The 20,425-nt window shown below is 37.1% G+C and overlaps 1 protein-coding gene across 5 annotated transcripts in view; it reads right to left on the bottom strand.

Moving 5' to 3' along the window:
* Positions 1-178: 178 nt before the first annotated feature.
* The window catches only part of lipeb (lipase, hormone-sensitive b), a 30,945-nt gene continuing 10,698 nt past the window's right edge, over positions 179-20,425 (bottom strand). For all 5 annotated transcript variants that reach the window (XM_058746058.1, XM_058746061.1, XM_058746062.1 and 2 more), the window contains 11 exons: positions 19,642-19,926; positions 18,192-18,282; positions 16,804-16,949; positions 15,668-15,853; positions 14,860-15,012; positions 12,314-12,458; positions 10,908-11,135; positions 9,455-9,595; positions 6,484-6,725; positions 4,509-4,769; positions 179-4,366 (listed from right to left, as the gene is read on the bottom strand). In XM_058746058.1, the coding sequence (XP_058602041.1) occupies positions 3,944-4,366; positions 4,509-4,769; positions 6,484-6,725; positions 9,455-9,595; positions 10,908-11,135; positions 12,314-12,458; positions 14,860-15,012; positions 15,668-15,853; positions 16,804-16,949; positions 18,192-18,282; positions 19,642-19,926 (2,301 nt within the window). In that variant the 3' untranslated portion in view covers positions 179-3,943. The remainder of the gene's footprint in view (positions 4,367-4,508; positions 4,770-6,483; positions 6,726-9,454; positions 9,596-10,907; positions 11,136-12,313; positions 12,459-14,859; positions 15,013-15,667; positions 15,854-16,803; positions 16,950-18,191; positions 18,283-19,641; positions 19,927-20,425) is intronic.

The following is a 20,425-nucleotide window of genomic DNA, read 5'->3' as shown; positions in this document are numbered from 1 at the left end:
TTTATTAGTCTTGTTTTTGCGTTCTTTATCTCGCCACACAACAAAAGGTAGCTAAACACAGATGCAGAGAAAATATTTATTCAAATATAAATCAACACAGGGAAAATACATACTGCAGAAAAATACTCTCAGTTATAACTGTAACATTTCCCACGGTCCTCAATAGTCTCAAAAATACTCTGTCGAAGAAAGAAAGAAAAAAAACAACAACTTAAGATTATGGTCTCTCTATACAATAAATGTCATCTACGCATATACAGTACATTCCAAATACACAGGTTTGCACTTATGGTGTCTTTACAGGAGGAATAATAATAACAACAATAATAATAACAAGAATATCAATAATAATAATAATTATTATTATTACTTATATACTACTATTAAACTTACTGCAATTATAATAATAATTTCAATAATTAATAGTTATTATTAAAAATAATCACATAATCAAAATAAAACAACTCGGCCAGCTGAAAGCTCCATGCCACCCTATATATTACTCTGGACCACAAAACCAGTCATAGGGGGCATTTTTTGAAAATAGAGATGTATACATTACCTGATAGCTGAATAAATAATAAAGGATACAACTATTTGAAAATCTGGAATCTGAGGGTGCAAAAAAATCTAAATAGAGAAAATCGCCTTTAAAGTTGTCCAAGTTAAGTTCTTAGCAGTGCATATTACTAATCAAAAATTCAGTTTTGATATATTTACAGTAGGAAATTTACAAAATATCCTCATGGAACATGATCTTTACTTAATATCCTAATAATGTTTGGTATAAAAAAAAAAAAAGAACCGATAATTTTGACCCATACAATGTATTGTTGGCTATTGCTACAAATTTACCTGTGCTGCTTATGACTGGTTTTGTGGTCCAGGGTCACATATGCTGCTGTTTACACTTAACTATAAAGTGCTTATTTGCAGAGATTGTCCTGAAAACATCAGGTCTGACTGAACATAAAAAGTTTGCCTGGGACATACAGTGCAGTTCTGGATTTTGTATCACTCAATGACGGCAGTGAAAATGAGGAGAGAACAGACATCAGCACCCTCGCAAATGATACTGCAGTGGTCATTACAGCCTGCACTTAAACTGCGTAACATCACCATCAGTGGACTTCAAGAGGACAGGAGCTCAAAACCACTTGCAGCAAATCCATTCTAATACAACAAAACACCAACCTACTGATTAAAACTCCAAATCAGTGACAGATTGACTATTAGTCTTGAGAACAGATGTAAAATGCAGTGACACGACTCAGTGGGCTTGTGTCTCTGAGGGGAGATGATGCAGCAGAGTTTCGCCTCGGTGACACAGGTATGGCCATTTAAACAGGACTAAATTAACATGGTGTTTTATATAACACCCTTGAGATGAATGAGTAATCTCTCTCTCAGGGAGGCAGTTTGAGAGTCACACACAAAAAACGTGGAAAAAACAAGGTGGAAATGCTCAGCAGTGCATTCAAGGTTACATTGTCCAACCAAAAATAAAAAAAAAAGGCTTACAGAGACAACTTGACTGGAACGGATAACCAGAGGGCGTCAGAGTGTCTTATCGTTCCTCTCCCAGTTCTGGTTGTTTTAGTCATGGTTCCATGAAGGGACTACACACAATGGCCTTTACATCTACAAGCACAATGGCACTGAGAAGCTTTTCCATGCACCACTATAACAAAGTGCGACAAACAAGTTTCTGAACATGCACAAACAGAACCAAACTGACTGAAACAGTAACCATCTGACAAAAATACCCAGAAGCACAAATGACTAGACGCGTGTAACATACGCACGCCGACAGAAACTGCAGAGTATCCCAGATTTGGTATTTCAAATCTGTCACCAGAAAGGAGCAGCTCTGACACGGTGAAAAAAAGCAAGCAAGCAAATCTTTTTATATCGTGACGCTCTTATAAACTAACTCTCAAATGCTGCAATCAGCAGTAGATGGAGCATTGTTTTCTCTCAGCACATAGCTCTGGGTTAATCCAATCATAGACACACCGATAAAGAAGAGGCCTTTGCCGGGGATATATAAAGTCCCAAAAGACATGCGCTGTGCCACTTAGCTGAGCGAAGCTTAAAATGACAGCAAGTGGAGTTATAACTCATTGCTGTTTCATAATAAAGTCGACAATACTTTAAATAGGGTGTGCGCGCTATATAAACACACTTTAGGAGTTGAGGCCACTAGCTGTCACTCAGCTAAGCTGTGCACACAAAGGCCCAAACCTCCCATACAGCACTAAACTTTATGGAGTGGCAAAATGTTGGCTATTTTTTTTTCCGGAGAGTCAATAGTGTCAATTAGCGCCAGAGAAAGAGGCGGCCTGATTCAAATAGAGACATGCTATCACAGCGGTATGCATCACACATGTGCAGGCTGAAAGAATTCATTGGCTCAAGGTTGCTGGGCGTTAAGGGAGTCTGCTTAAAATACCTCTAGGACGGGCTGGGTGAGAATTGAAGCTTGTGCTCAAAATGGGTCAGCGTGCACAGGGACAGACGACACGATTGTTAACAGAGGGAAACAAACTGACTGAAGGAACAAGGGATAGGGAAAAATAACAGAAGCTTGCGCCAACATGTCAGAGAACGACCCAGAGGGAAAGGAGGTGATGGAGTGTCCAGTTTTTAAATCAGTATACATATATTCTTGTCTTTTTGACAAGCAAACTAATCTATAGTATAACTGTACAGATAAATGTGATTATAGTATGAGTATGATAAACAAAAATCTTAACGAGTCAAATTATGCCACTTCAACACCACTTGAGACTTGAAAGGGAAATTCATCCAAATTCTGGCATTATTTACTCACCTTTGAGTAATTCCAAAACTGTATGACTTTCATTGTTTTTTTGCCCATACAATAAAAGTCAAAGGAGCCCCGTGATGCTTTGTTTTGGACCCTAGTGGTATCATATTTTGGGCAAAAATAGCTGAAACGTTCTAAAAGAAATAGTCATACAGGTTTGAAATGATTTGAGGGTGAAAAAATGATGACAGAATTTAAATTTTTGGTTAACTAGCACTTTACAGCAAACCAAACACAATAGATAATATATAACAAAATGGACTATTATTTTAAGTATAACAAGACTGGACACCATAGAACACAAGTAACACTATATCACAAATTCGGTGCGGCTTTGTGTAATTTGAGCTTTCCTTCCACAAAACGCTTGTGGGAAATTTTATCACGATTGATTGCATTTAATAAACACTCAACTCTATGAGGACAAAGCAGCATCAGAAATCCTATTCAAACGCTACTCGCACAGGACGTCCTCTAGGAGCCGAGAGGCAGGTAGATTAATAAAGGTGATTAACATACACAGTAACACCATATTATAATTCAGTGTCATAAATAATTCAAAAGCTACTATAAAGAATATTAAAAAAAAATAATAATTAAAAAAAATCAACCATTAATAAATGCTTTTGTCAGTTAGCCCCAGGATGCCTAGCAGCAATGCATTCTATGGAGTTTAAATTGTAGCACACTGGTATAATATTGAATCACAGTTTTCATTAACGTATAAGAACAGTTATAATGCTATAAGGAGTGAGGTTTGGGGTTTATACATCCTCTTTCAATGACGGTTATGTGCTGGGATGTTTCTGTAGAAGGCAGGATATTAGTTTTTTTGCTGGTATAATGCAACAAAAGGCAAGGTGGTAAACAGATGTAAAGGGACTGCATGTGTACACAATCACATTTGAGTTATAAAGCTGGAGGTGTTCTAATTTGTACTTTATCCACTCTATAACTAAATACTTAGTGTCTTTCATAAGTTTTCATTTAATAGTTAGTTAATTCCTGTATTTTTCTCTCTATACTTTAGTCCGCTATAATCACTGCATTATTCACATAATATGACCTTACTCTACCCATATGCATCTCTTTTGGTATCATTCAGGCCAAAATCTAAGCTGGAATCTTTTCAGCTTCAGCTTTAGTGGGAGGGTAAAAACCAGCAAGCCCCTCCTCATCCACAACAGAGGCCCCTCCCCCAACAAATAGCTCCTCCCCCTCCCCCTCCTCCTCCTCCTGCACAGTCACTTGCGAAAGCTGAGTGTGGTCTCTTTTGGTAGCAGAAGGCTTCTGGTTGGTCCGTTCCAGTTTGCGGTGCTTGCGCATCTCTGGGGGAGGGTCTTTCATGGTGAAGACATCCCTGATTCGCTCCATGCATACGTTAGCAGCTTCCCGAGTCTCCCTCGAGAGCTGTGACAGACTGAGGAAGCCATGAGGAAGGTCATCCACGACACACAGGGTCACTGGCTGACCGATATTTCGCAGCCTTTTGGCAAACATCACAGAGTCGTCTAGCATGGGGTCCAGATGACAGGCCTGAGAAAAGAGGGATGAGACAGATGGTACAAGACACAAGACAAAATATGAGCTCATGAAGTGAACGTAAATCCTGAAAACAACTTTATTCTACCACATCTTCTTGAATTGGTCAATTGTAAATGACTTTGGTCACGCTTACCACTATGTGTACTGGAGGTAGTCCCTTTAGCATGCTGTCTGGAGCCAGAAGAGGGGACATGTAGGGGTTTCTGACAATGGGAGAACTCTGCACGTTCATCTCTGCTAATTGCTCCGAACGCAGAGGCTCGAAGCCCTCTGGAAACTCCCGGGGATTCTCAGAGTCCTCCTCACCACAAGGGGGCGGAATGGCCACAAATGAAAAGGATTCTGATACTGAGGGATCCACTTCTTTGCAGAGGAAGAAACTCACATCCTCGGGCTAGGGGAGATAAGATATGAACGCGAGGTGTTAAGGTTGGATCAACGACTGATGATTTTTTTTTTAAATTATTATTTACGCCACCATTCATATGCTTAAACAACTGTTTTCTATTTTAATTATATTATAATAAACATTTTATAAGTAAAATGTACTTTATTCCCAGTGTGAAAACTGAATTATCAGCAGCAATTACTCTAGTCTTCAGTGTCAGAACTCATTCTAATATGTTGCTTTGCTCCTCAAGAAAAATGTATTCTTATTATCAATGCTGAAAACAGATATAGATAATTGAATGCATTCTTGTCATTTTAAAAATATACATTTCTAAAAAAAAAAAAAAAAACTGTATATTAGCAGTATATTAACTGTATAAATGTGTCTAATATAAATTTTATATTAATTCACATATAAATTTATTATAATTTCTATATACATTTATGTTAAAAAATACTAAGAAAAATGTCTCAATGTTGAAAACAGTTGTGCTGCTTTTTGTGGAAACACGGATACATTTTTCAGGATTCTTTGATAAATATAAAGTTCAAAAGAACAATTTATTTTAAATCTAAATATTTTGTAACATTATAAAACATCCTTTACTTTTGATCAATTTAACGCATTCTTGCCATATTAAAAATATTAATTTCTTAAAAATACTTACTGTATATTAGCCGTATATTAACTATAATTAAATACATGTCTGATATAAATTATATATTAATTCACATTGCTATATACATTTATGTTAAAAAAAAACTTTTTTAGTTATTGCATTTGTTGTATAGGACAGTGGATATTAGGAGTGTGGAAGAAGGGAGGAATGGGTTCAGGAAAGGTTGAGATGACTCATTTGGACCAGGCAGCAAAAATTAGCGTTTCAAATCCTGTAATTATTCACACATCTGACGTCATGGCATCATGGGATTCTCTGTGGGATTTTAACACATACTTGAACAATGCCATGCAAAATCCAAATGACATCATTGCAGCATAATCCTTTGCACTTTCTCAGAGTTGCGCGATTAGACTTATCTCTCAGCACTATCCTTTCTCACTTCACTAAGCCAGACAGAGAGGAATACAGTGAAATAACGGTGGAATCCCAAAAAAAATAAAAAGGTGAAGTGATTTATTTGCACGGAGTGTACCGGACTGAAATAACCAGATCAACAATTTACTGCAAGCTATTAAAATCAGGCAGTGTTAAGAGGCCAGTTAATTCTGTGCATTAGACAGCCTGCGTTCTGCCACAGCTCTGACTCTGATGCTAATTATGGCATAACAAACTCCTGTTTTTCTGCCACCGATAGCAATTTGATACTCTTCACGAACATCTGTGCTCCACTCCAGTAAACATACCAGATTCTCACTAACAATAGGGCTGTCTGTTATTTAAATGTTATGTTTGACTATGATATAAGCAACACTGTTAAACTGTTGAAGGCTAGGTCATTCTCACTCGAGATAGCAAATTAATCAGCGCAAATATTGGCATATGTTTCACACACTCATAAAGCCATGAAAAACAGCCTGATGGATGCTGTGCAGCAGAGATTGGCATCCTAGTAGAATGCAAATCAGCCTGTTGATTAATATGACTCACTGTTGCAATCTGTAAAAGAGAGACCTTCGACACTGCGGGAGCTTTAGGGACATGGTGAAAGCAGGAATTTGATTAAACCTTTCTAAAGCACTGGATGAGGAGCTGTACCTTGCTCTCGGGTGTCAGTGTGATGTCAAGGATGGAGTTGTGGTTGGCTGTGGTGGTGCTAAGGTGGTTGGCATTTTTCTGTACGTTGCTGGCACCGCTGTTAGCGTGTGTGCCCAAGTCCTGGCACGTCTGGCTCTTCAGAGACCCCTTCTCCAGAGAGTATTCAGATGCCTTGCCGGACACCGGAGGGTCTGCGTGAGGAGAGGTCAAAGACGCTTCTGAAACACTCTTTCTTACTGAGTCTAAAAGGGGAAGAGTAAATATTTAGGTCATTTTTGGTGGTTATTTTAACAAGAGATATAATTTCAAAGTCATTCTGGATATATAGATGCTTTATAATCACATATATTGACTGATGATGCTCTCATGTTATTGTTTTCGTAGATAAATGTCTACATGACATATTAACAGGCCCAAAATGTGAAGGCGGAAAAAACAAAACTAAGGTAATTCTGAATTCCCAAAGCAAGTTAAGCAGTCAGCAAGAAAGGAAATTCCTCATAAAAATCTCATACAGAGATTTCTAATGCAAACACGCAAAAAGGCAAAATGAGAAAGTAAAGAAAGGAGTACAAATGGGCAGAGGGTAGGAATTTTAAGCACAAGGGGTGGGGGATTACAAAGACCCTCACACAGACATTGGTGGAGGCTGTTGGCGAGGAAACAGTTGCCAGGGAGAGGCAAGGCATGTGACTGGCTGATGTGAAGTGTGTGTGTGGCATTAAGCAGACACTCAGGAAAATATTATACGATCATACAAACTGACAAACACATATGGACTGACAGACACACCAGTCACAACACAGCTGTATTGCTCATAGCCATAATCTTGTGAAAAACTATTCTCAGCAATGTTAGTATAGTGAATAATGAATTCATGGTCATCATGAGGCAATTAGAATGCTTTGTGTTGTGTGACACACCACACTAATGATGCCTTTTAGCCACACTGCATTGACATCCTGCACAGCCCTACTCTTTTTCTCTCTGTGTGAGCTAATGAACTCAAATGATACGAGATCTGGGGTTGATAGTAGTCCATTTAAACCAATGACTTCAAAACCGACGGGCATTTGGCACAACAGAGTATGTGAAGCCATTACAAAGAGCTTTGTTTGAGAAGGTTATTATCAGATTTTCAGTTCAGCTGTGTGACTATGCAATCAAAACCGCAATAAAAATTAACTGAGAAAGAATAAAAATGCAGAGACAAGAAAAAATGCAGGAGCATTTGTGACAGTTTTGTTAGAAATGCAAAATATATTGGTACAAATAAATTGGTATCAGCTATCAACCTTCCATCATTAAGATTACCTTCGCGTCATCTAAAATTCACTTGAAATTCAACTTAAAAAAAAACGAATTATTAAATAAGAATATTATATGTAATCTTTAGCAAATCTACAATATAAATTGTAATGCTGCAATGCCTAAATTCACTTATAGCATTTAAAATGTTGATTTTAGTTCTTACGGCCAGTTTTACTAAACAGGGCAAATTAGCGCAAGAGCGCAATTCCAAAACAGCGACGATGAGTGTGGAAATTTCTGCAGGTGATTTACTAACAACGCACAAATTAAAGAACACAGACACAGCATCTCATTTACATATCGACCATCGCAATATACCAAGCGCAGCACAAATTAGCGTAGTCGTAAAGAGTAAAGAATAAAGAAATAAAGAAGCCACAATACGGGGTTCCAAATCGTCTTTTATTTTCTGAAGCAAATTAAAAATAACATGGATTAGCAAACGATATGTTCAGACAATGTGTTCACTTCTGGCATTCTAAATAAATTAATACGTGTGGAAAAAATACTCTCCCTTCTACCACACGCACTCTGTTCTCTGCGATGCCTCCTCCTAGCAACAACAATTGCAGCCATTCAAGCGCAAAACAGTTTAAGTCATGCATTCTTGGGGCGTTAAATAATGGCGCAAATTTGACTAGCGCAAACGTTAGTAAATCTCGTTGCGTGATTCATTTGAATACTCTCCCTCCTGAAAGGGAGAATCCTACAAATGCATATTCACTAAGGAGAGGTGCAAGCATGACTGTGTCCACACCTGTTCAGCGCTAATTCGTCACTGTGCATCTTGCGTAATACCTGACAATACTATTTTAACGCCAAAAGATGGTTTGCACTGGCGCAAGCTGTTAGTAAAACCTTAGTGTTTTAGTTTTTATTTTGACAAAATAGTATAGAATTATATTATAATTGTAATAATCTTAAAATAATTATTAGCTCCTTTGTGTCGTCAAGGATTTTAATATTGTTGCATCCCTAATTTCTTAGTGTTTTTTTAAATACTCTGAAATCATTCAGTAAGCAATCAATTACAACTGCAGCAAAGAAAGAATGGCAGCAACCAATCAAAGCAGGGGAATCGAGGCTACACTTCTGGTGATGGAATACTATGGGGGAGATCACAGAGGTCAAAGGGTTACCAAGTTAGAAACACTTAATACAAACGTGACTGCTGTAGAGAGAAGTGGAAAGAATCATAAGCAATAGGCATAGTGGCACCATAGGCAATTCCCTAGTTCCCTAGGACTTCCAGGTATGATTCATCAGCCTGCTTAGATGACGGATGCAGACTGAACTGGGGCCTCCATTCAGAAGCATTCAGTCTGCACATGCTCAGAAGAACCACTTTCCACAACACTATCTGTGGGTCATGCACCACAAGCTGGAGAGTGAGTCAGAGAAGCTACCACATATAGCGCTGAACAAATGGCAATTATCACCATGGAGCCAATTATATGAAGTAAAGCAGAGCGCTCAAGGGCTTCGTATGCGTTAATTTAAACCTAATTAAAACAGATCAAAAAATTAGCCAGCTGCACTATTACAAAGGCCTCATCATCAGTGTGTGGAGGGATTATAATCATAAAAAGACATATTGATAAATGTCATTTAGACACTCAGCACAATGAGTTAGAAAACACAATATATCTAATACAAGTACCTGCACTCCCTCTGTCCAGCAATGAATGGATCCAGTTGGAGGCCCCCTGTTTGAAGTCTCTGAGCAGCAGGGCAGTATCTCTCCTCACCATGCTCAAAGTGCTCACCTTCTCCACCTGCTTCTCCACCTGTGGATCTGTGCCTAGACACAGCAGAGAAGGAAAAAGGGAAAAAGTAAATAACATACAGTAGCGGTCAAAAAATCCAAATTGAAAGTGTGGGAATCAAACAAACAAAATTGAATTTAAAAAAAAAAAAAAAATTTAAGAAAGAAAGAAAAAATAGAACAAATTATTAGAAACAAGTAAAAAAATTAAATCAAAAATTAAATCTCAAAAGTAGATTAACTAAATAAATGTTAAATGACAAGAAAATGTCCTTTTTTCTAGGTCATCATCAGCAAATTTAAGACATGCATGTGAACAAATTTGTACAAAAAAAAAAAAACTTTTAGAGCTGTCATTACAGCAAACAGGCGAGAAACCATTTGGCTAAGAGATTATGATATAATTTTTTCATTTTTTATTTTTTGCCTTATGTTGTGTTCCAGTTATTTTGACCTGGAGCAGATTCTATTTCTCCAGAAAATGTTAATGTTACCAAATAATTCATTATTTTTGTATTAATAATATAATTTTTGGTAATTTGTTTTTTAGTTTTTTTAACAACCCACTTTGTTACACTTGTGTTCCAAAATCACCAGCCTACAAAAAACTGCTTTTAAATTATGGTTATGCTATATTATTACCAAATATTTGTATCAATACATTTATCAACTTGTTTTCCTTCAATTACCACAGGTTTTGTATTTATTTTTAGAACTGATTGATCATAGGCCCATCGATCAGAGTTAATGAACCTCCATTTTTGAATACAAAAGAAATACAAAACCTGTGATAATGTAATAATCAGCATAATGAGAGATTTACAAGCAATTTATAAAAAGCCGGTCATTTCTGACAAGAACACCAAATTAGGTAAATAATTTTCAGCAGAGCACAAGCGTTATATAATAAAATAGAAGCATTTTAACTTAATTTGCTGCTCTGTTCTCTGAGATCGAATCAGAACAGAAGAGATATAGATTTGAAATATCCAGTACTACTGTAACACAAAGACAATATTGCATTCGTTCTCCAGCAGAGGAAAGAAAATACAAGCCGTGGGCCACCGATTTGACTTCACCATTACTATGATTGAAAACACTACTAATCGAATAATTTATTACAAAATACAAGCCTATTAATCTATTCCTGAAGTGTGTGGCTTCACTTAACTTTACTTGTTGAATTCATTCATCATCATTAAGGTGTCTACACTTCCTAAATTGCGAATATGCTAAACTTTTACCAGCGATAAATTACGCATCGGACCTGACCGTTCCAGCTCGCTAATAACCCGAGTCACAACACAGCACTATTTGTCATAAAATCCTATTACGGCCCCAGACTGACCTGCGTAAGCGCTGAGGCAGCGTGAGAGCACACTGAGGGGCAACAGAGGGTCCATGAGGGTGAGCAAGCGGGATGGCGAGGCGTACACGGTGAGCAGGGTGGCAGGGTACGCAGCGACGATGCCATCCGGCATCCGCACGCCGTGAGCAGCAGCCCGCATCGACATGGTCACACACAGATTTCCTCCTGCGCTGTCACCGGCCAAACACACACGCTCACCGGTCCAACCTGAGGAGGAGAAGGGCCAACAGAAGAGATTTAGGAAGGAGCAGACCAGAAAATGAAGTGAGCAATAGATCAAATAAAAAATGATGGAGAATCAAGAAGATAAATATACTCTATAATTTTCAACTTCAAATGAGGTCACATTTTTTGCACTGATCTGAGGCACTCTGGCGAGGTTTTCACACCAAAGACACCCAAAGAGAGTTATTAGCAGCACATGATCCGCGTCATGATCCTGAGATAGATAGCAGAGGTGAGAGAACACTGAATGATGAATATGTTTACGCTGCTGTAGTCAGACCGAGTGTGAGCTGAGTTTCAATAGGGGTCTTTGTTCCCTGTGGGATCTCGACACCAGCACAGCACAACAGTATGACAGATCGTCAAGTTGGCTGATTTCACTTGTCTTGTACACCTTAATCAGTTTTCTTAAGGACTAATCAAGTGCCTGAATGGCACAATGTTGAAAAAATAGAATTAATCATTTAAAAAGCAGTAATTTACAATTACTGTAAATACTGTATTTAGTGTTTCATTAAATTGGTAATAAAACTAACAAAATTAAAATTAATAAAATAAAATATTTTCTACAAAACCTCCATTCTGGAGGTTGATTTTTTGGGGTGCAGGTTTTTTACCTCTGATGGGTGAATGTCAACCTCAAAGAAGACAGCAGTCTTGCATGACAAAGCGGCAAGATTTTTGCAAAAAAAGGGTTGACAAGTGCTGCCACCTCCCACTGAAACTGGGAATGTTGGGTTATTTATTGCATACTGTATAAAGCATTCAGTCCTAAAAGCATAAAAGCTTCAAATCAGCATGAAATGGAAATTCACTCTATTTTGTAAGTTCATGTAAGTTATTATTGTGAACAAGTCATGTTTCTTATTTTCCACACAATGTTTAATTTAAAAATTCCAGTGAAAACGACAGACTTCCTTCTGTTGACGTATGTCAGACTTCTCCAATAATTTAGTCTGCTTAAACCCCTGCAAGTTCACATTCATCTGCCTCCACTTTTGAGTGCAACATCTGCATCTCAAAATCCAGCAGAATGAAGTGCCCACCCAATATATTTTTCTTTTTCAATAAGCCGTTACACACTGATGAAAAAAGATATGTCGTTACTTTCATTTCATTGCAAATTTAAGGAAGTATAAAGACAGGGCTATTCCCCTCACCTAGCAGGTTGTGGTTCTTGATGGCCCAGCAGTAGGCATAGAAGCATTCCTCCAAAGCCCGAGGAAACGGGGCTTCAGGGGCCAGAGAATAGTCGACCGAAAGGACGGGGGCATTCAGGTCTTGAGACCAGCTCCTCAGATACGGCTGGAGGGAGAGAGAGACACACAAACGAAGAGTCAAAATTGCCACATTTTTAGGGTCTGGAATTTATAGATATTGTAGTAACTTCACTTTTATTGTAGTATTTCTAGTCTGTTTAACTCAGAAATATGTCAAAAAAGGGGAAGAGAAATTGGTTGCAAATTCCAGATTATGCTGACTACAATGTTTAGCACTTCATTGCCCGTTTTACCTTAATATATTACCTTAAACTTAATTTATTTACCATAAACAATTACGAGGCCACATGAGTTGACTTAAAATTTGTAAATAGCAAAGAACAGAGTCAAAGCTGCCATTGATGATGACAATGTCAACATGGTGGATGAAGTTTGTCCAAATTGAATTTATGTCATGCATTGCATATTTCTATAGTGTACTTTATTAGTGGTTGAGAGGTAAGTTTGAAATGAAGTGCATCTTTTGCTTTATATTATGGCTTTATTTCACTGGTGTGTTAAAGTGGTTCCAGCATTGCTGACTGAGGGTAAAGATCAACATTTTCAAATCCTGAACTGCTTTCCTAGCTCACACCCCTAATTCCTCTCTGAATCCTGACATCTTGTAGTTCCCAGCTTTAAGACAGTGATTTGAGTGTGACTGAGCTGCGGAAAAGAGCCTGAATTACGATCCTTTAAAAACGTTCACTTCAAAAAGCTTCTGTCACCCTAAATAAACGCCTGACGGCACCTCACCATGCATTTACATAAGAGAAAACACTTATGGAATGAACATATTTCTTCTACTCTGAAATTTCAGTCTCTTTGACTCATTTTCTTTCTCGTTCTCCCTCTCTCAGTTTTGTTTTGTAGTTTAAAGACATGATGTGTTCTGACAGGTGTCACAACATGTTGCTCTGACTGCCAGTTACATCTCATATCAACGTGTCCATTGTTGAGTGGCGCTCGTTCAAGCAGCTAATGCATTGTGTCGAGAACGCAGGCTCCCGCTGGTGAGTGTTTATATGACGTGAAGGTGAATTTTGTATGAGAGCGGTGATAATACGATACTTTAACAGAGCAGCAGTCTCATACTTTGCACAAGACACTGGACACAAGTGAACGCAAATGACCAGTATCTTATTACACTTGACAAGAAGCTACTCTGCATAATACTCAACAGAAGAGGCACTATTAAAAACCACTGAATGAATGTTCAGACATAGAGGTGGGATCCTGGGTGGCTGCAGTTAATGTCAAAAGTATTCAAAATTCAAAAAAAGTTATGCCACTAGCAATGCAAATCACATGGATAAGATGAATCTAAAGGTTAGAAGAAGCTCTTTATACTGTGGTATCTTGGTGTTTCTTCAACTATGGATACTTTTGTCTTTGTGGACATTCAGAAAATAACCTCTCATTAAAACAATTTAATCGTCCATTAATAATGACAATCAGTGCACAAATATAAATCACAGTTTAAATTTTTTTTTTAGAATAGCCGACACCTTTATTTTGCTATGGCAAATTACACAGTTAACATTTTATGTATTCTAAATACACAGAATTACATAATATTTTCACATTTTTGCATCACTTGATAAATTTACAGCTTGAAATGATGCATAATAAAAATATCCTGCTAAGTTTTAATTTTCTTCATACATTACTAGTCTAAATATGAGTCACTGACACTGATATAATTTTTTTGTAATTAGCAAACGACTGTGGGACAGTCTTAATATTTTTAATCACATATTAAATATAGCAATATGTTATATTTGTTCCACTGTTTTTGCTGTTATGTATTCCCACTTCACATCCAAGGCTCTATGATATTCTGGTTCCTAGATTTAAAGTTTGGACCAGATTTAGTATCAACTTGAGCCAGTGCAAACCCTCATTTGGTGTTAAAGAACTACTGTCAGGATTTACTAAAGACACACAGTGGGAAATTAGTGCTGAAAAGGCCGGGACACAGTTATTTTTGCCTTTCGATCTGTACATTTATGGGAGGAGATCATTAAAATGAAACCCGCAACGCAATTTACTAAGATTTGCGCTTGTCAATTAACTGGTATTTGTGGCATTATTTAACGCCAAAAAAATGCCCATCTTAAAACAGGCGGTAATTTGCACAGCTCTTGGTAGATTGCATTGGTCATTATGGAAATGAGATGTTGCGTCGGTGTTCTTTTAATGTGCACCTTGTCAGTAAATCACCCGTAGAATTTTCTCCTCCCATCGGTGCTTTTATGGAATTGCACTCTAACACTAATTTGCCCTGTTTAGTAAATCTGGCCCTTGGTCTACAAGTCTATTTTTTTTTTTTCATAAGGAGCAAATCATATGCCTGATGACTTAAACGTAACAGGTCTGCATGACTCAAAGTAGGATGAAAAAGAGGGGCATATAGAAAGTATAAGGAAAAAGAGACAAAAAGATACCTCATGTGATTTGGAAGTCTGTGCCACAAAGCCTCCTCCGTGGAAGTGCAACACCAGCCATGGGGAAGGAGGACTGCGCTTTGTCTTCAGGCCCAAAGAAAGAGATATCGGGCCCCCCTCTGAGCGACACAGTGCTAGTAATTTCTCACTGTCCTGAAGACACAAATGGAGTACAAGCACCATAAGAATGAAGAGCAACATATTAAAATGTTTTAAAGATTATTTCATTACAACACATCTTCCTGAACAATACTTATTTTGAATCTCTGTGCCCCACACAGAGGCAAAAACTCTCATTTAGACAAGAGACGGGTAATTAAACGCTACAGACGTGCGGTTTTTAAACACGTTTACACTGCAGCTGGATCAATACGAGTTCAAAGGGTGTGAAGCAAAGTCAAGTAGGCTTTTTTAAACACCATTACATTCAAGTCATCTATACTGCAACCAATTCAAGTCCTCCCATGACACCGAGAGGTATATCAGGAATTAAAGGGCTTTAAGTAAAGGATAAAAGGAGAAAGAGTCAAGCTCAAGCACTTTATTTAGCTAAGCACAACTCATTACGACAGGCGGTGCTTTTATTCATTCCTCGCTATCTGTGCATATTTATTTTTTTATTTATTGACAAGATAAGAGCATGTAGAGTGGAAAATTGACTATCTTTGAAAAACAGAGAATTCAGATTATGAAAATGAAAAGTTCATGCTTGAGCTTCTGTGAGAAGGAGAAGGAAGACGTAAGCGGGAGATGATTATGATTCAAGACTAATTAAGTCTGTCAGTGACATCGGTGTGAACTGCTGTACCTGTCCTTCTCTCAGCTCATATGAGATCAGTCTCATCTGCACAGGCCCCGGGCCGATATGAGCTGTAGGAGGAGACACCGTCACCGTGTGGGTGGGATCTGCCACCAACGGCAGTTCAAAGGGCATGGGGGGAACAGAAAGAGCTCGATTCACCTTCACCTGTGTGGCTGTCATAGACACCAGACTCTTGAGAGAGATAGAGAGAGATGAAATAGAGCATAGATTAATTTCAGTTTCATTACTATGTGAATTGAACTTTGCGATATAAGAACTTACGCAGGTTATAAGTGTTCAGTGTGCAATCTGATCGGCTGTAGCAAAAGATTGTCAAGTATATTCAAAAACACTGGTGCAAGGAGTACGTCAATAGAGTTTTATTACTCAAGGGAATTGCTTTTAACAATTCTGATGCCTGATCTATGAAAGTAGAGTACTGCAAGTAGGGCAAAAAATTTATTTGGGGATTATTCTGACAAATATATTCATTGCAATTTGAACTGCAATGAGTACGCTGCTGTCAGAACTCTTTAAATATGTTCAAACTCAAAAAAATAAAAAGTTTCCTGAGTTGAGCCAAACGTGAACAGAGTAAAAATTAAGCCAGTTCTATTCAAACCCACATTGGGCCTAAATTTAAAAGTTAAACATTTTTTGGTCCACTTTAGTTGTGAAAGGGATTTAGCTAAGGTGGAAATTAACTTATTTTGTCCACCATAGTGGCCTTTTTTTTTTAACCAGCCTTACTTAATTTTTCATTGTATTTCACATTTGGCTGGTATCCAGAGCTCATTTAGTATCTAAGCCTCAGCTTACTTTTCATTCATAGCTTTTTTTTTTTTAATCCCAGCAAAGTCAAATAATGTAATATAATATAATACAAAAAAATAATACAAAGTAATACATTATCATCATCATCACTGTGAACAATGTGAAGGTTACAATTTCATTATTACAGTGATAATATGCTTTTGGCATCATTTCTTCACTTTCATGCAGATTTGTTTTTGTTTTTGGTTATTCGAAAGAAAATCATTTTGAGACGTGACTTGCATTATTATTAAAACTGAAGGTCATATAATTTTCTTTCAAGTAATTGTGCGGTCTTAATGAAAACTGGCAGGATGGTTAATACTAACAGATAGAACTTCAGTCTCTGTTACGTTCCAGAATGTCTTCCAAAAATGAACATCCAGGTTCTGAGTGATGCGTTCATACTCCTGACCTCTCAGTTCTGGGTCAATGGCATACTTCCCAGAGGTCAGGAAAGAACTGGCTGCTACACCTGAGAGAAACACCAACAAATAGACAGATAGATGAACAGCTGTCTACATACAGTAACTGGCATATCACACCAGGTCATCATACTTAGACAGCAAAACAGAGGGGAAAGACATGAAAGTGGGTTCCAATCAACAGAAACACACAGATAACCAGCTGGAAATCACATCATCTTACCTTGACAAACATGCACGAGCAATTCGTTTAACTTTTACAAACATCACTAAACCAAAAAAAAAAAAAAAAGCTAAATGTTCTTATGCTAAAATTCAACATTATGAACTAGGGGTGGGAGGAAAAAAATTATCTGATGCATTGCAATTCTGAATGGATTCTAAAAACTCCAGAATAGATCCTCATTTGTTTTTGTTTTTTTCTACATTTGTGCAAAGGCACTTGTACTAAAGGGAGCCAGTATTTCAGTGTTTTCTCTTCATAACAGTCAGTTATGATTTAAGGACAGGACAAAACATCTGATATGCTAAAACAGATCTGTGCATTAGTGTGAATGCAGCCTATTAAACCTACTGTCTGTCATCAGTAATAATCAATCAGCAATAACGAGAAAATGAGAACAATCCATCACTGCGTTTGTCTGAAAACATTCAGATACTAAAAGCACTCTCAGATACCGAAGGTAATTTTTGTTTATTGCTTGTAATGTGTTTCTTTGTTCCTTTTATTACAATATATTTGCTTGAAGCTATAGTTATTAATAATAATTAGTTAATAATTCTTCACATACAATTGTTTAATTTATTAATTGGTAAAGAACTTATAATTATATAAGTCATAATTAAAATACACAATTAAATTTAATATTCAGAGTTTGTAAACTCAATTATTAATAATAATAAAAAAGATTCCCACCCCTAGCAGGAACAGGGACTGGCCATCTCTCTAGAGGAAACAGGATAATCTACCAGCAGAATGGATGACAGTTTTGGGAAGGACACTAATTTCTCTCATCCATACTGCTCTCTTTGAGAGCTACTCACCATATGGAGCAATATCTCCTGCCTCCACTAGGGTGCAGCATTGAGCACAAGAGACAATATTAGAGTGCCTCTGCAGGTCAGAGTCTATACAACTGCACTTTTGTGTCTTAAATTAACACTAGAGGAAAACCTGCTGTGCAGACATTTGCAAAGATTAAGTAGTGTGAAACAGTGACCTCCTCACATAAATCAAGGGGCATATAGAGAAAGCTCTATCAGGGCATGCTGAACGTGACAGCTCCACTGACCTATCCCTGACTGATGCTTCTTGTAGTTGTCTCCAAAGGCAACCAGGCTAATAGCAATTGACTGCAGGCATGGACGGATGGCAGGAGTAAACTAAAATGAAAGAGAACAAGATATTCAGCTGGATAATTTTCACCTTAAAACGAGAAATATATTGCACCACAAAGTTGACAACAAAAACAATAATGCTGTGAAACATTATTACAATTTAAAATGGTTTTCTATTTTTATAGATTGTAAAATGTAATTTATTCCTGTGATGGCAAAAATGAGTCTTTATTGAGTACTCCAGTCTTTAGTGTCACATGATCCTTCAGAAATCATACAAATATGCTGATTTGGTACTAATGTTTGGAAGCATTTCTTATTATTATCAATGTTGAAAACAACTGTGCTGCTTAATATTTTTGTGAAAAACGCATTTAATTTTTTTAGGAGCCATTGATGAATAGAAGAAATAGCATTTATTGAAATAGAAATGTTTCTAATATGTGACCCTGGACCACAAAATCAGTCTTAAGTGTAAATTTTTCGAAACTGAGATTTATACATCATCTGAAAGCTGAATCAGCTTATCAGCTTATCAATAAATAAGCTTTCCATTGATGTATGGGTTGTTAGGATAGGACAATATTTGGCTGAGTTGCAACTATTTGAAAATCTGGAATCTGAGGGTGCAAAAAAATCTAATTACGGAGAAAATCACCTTTAAAGTTGTCCAAATGAAGTTCTTAGCAATGCATATTACTAATCAAAACAATGTTTTGATATATTTACAGTAGTAAATTTACAAAATATCTTCATGGAATATGATCTTTACTTAATATATTGATGATTTTTGGCATAAAAGAAAAATCTATCATTTTGACCCATACAGTGCATTTTAGGCTATTGCTACAAATATACCCCAGCAAGTTAAGACTGGTTTTGTGGTCCAGGGTCACATATTGTAAATGATCAATTTTATGTAACCTTGCTGAATAGTATTAATTCGGTTAAACAGAAATCGTACAGACCCTAACCTTTTGAACAGCAGTGTGAATATATATTCACATATACATATCTGTGTGTCTATCAATGATTTCTGAAGGATCATGGGACTCTAAAGAGCAAAAAAAATATCAGCTTTGTCATCACATATATATTCAAAAAGAACGCAGTTATTTTAAATTGTAATAATATTTCACAATATTACTGATTTTAGTGTATTTTTGATCAAATAAATGCAAACATGGTGAGCATAAAAGACTTCCAATGTCTTTAACAATGTCTTGTTATATTATAAAAGCACAAGGGAATACCTTTTTTTGGGTTTTAGTTTTAGTTCTTACATTTTGAATCCATTTGCCAACAACAATTGAAATAACTTTGGATTTCAACATTTCAACATGACAATCATCGGTCAATGAAATTCTGTAAGCCATAAGCTCATGTGCTCATAAACAAACACACCTGAAATCCAACACAGCGGCCGTAGAAGCAGCCCTTGTGCATGGAGGCGTACTCTCTCAGGAAGCTCTGACTGAGGCCACTTTCCTCCTGGAAGAAGAGGTTGCCGTGGCTGTTGTCATGAAGCAGTCTCTGAGCTAGATAGAGCAGCGCCCTGAGCTGACACAGAGCGCTACAGTACGCCTCCATCTCTGCTGCATTGTGGCTCGCGCGGAAAAAGATGCTTCGCCTGTTGGATGTGATATAGCGCCCTTTGTGAATGATGTGGAGGAGGCAACAGCGCACCACCTAGAGAAGAGGGTGACAAAAAGGGAGATGAGGGCTGAACAGAGGTGTATGCAAGAAAACAATAAGCAAATGCATCATGCAGGAGAGAGGAAGGGAAATGTAAAAACTTCTTATTAAGAGAAACAAAGTCATTGAAATGAAATGAGGGGAAGGACAATGACACACACCCTCAAAGAAATTAGCTTAAAGGAACAATTCACCCAAAAATGAAAATATGCTGACTCACTCTCAGGACATCAAAAATATTATTTGTTTCTTTTTCAGAACAGATTTGGAGTAATTTAGCATTATATAATTTGCTCACCAATAGATCTTAAGCAGTGAATAAAAACACTTTATTCTTATATTATTATTAAGCTGATAAAAACATCACAATAATTCACAAGTAATCCACACGAATTCAATCGATCACTTAACAACTTTAAAAATGAAATGCTTTGATTTTTCACATTTTTAAGACATTAATAAATGAACTGGAATTAATTATTGTATGTAATTA

The sequence above is a fragment of the Onychostoma macrolepis genome, chromosome 16, assembly GCF_012432095.1.
Source record: "Onychostoma macrolepis isolate SWU-2019 chromosome 16, ASM1243209v1, whole genome shotgun sequence".
Lineage (NCBI taxonomy): Eukaryota > Metazoa > Chordata > Actinopteri > Cypriniformes > Cyprinidae > Onychostoma > Onychostoma macrolepis.
This window is presented reverse-complemented; position numbering and strand designations above follow the sequence as displayed.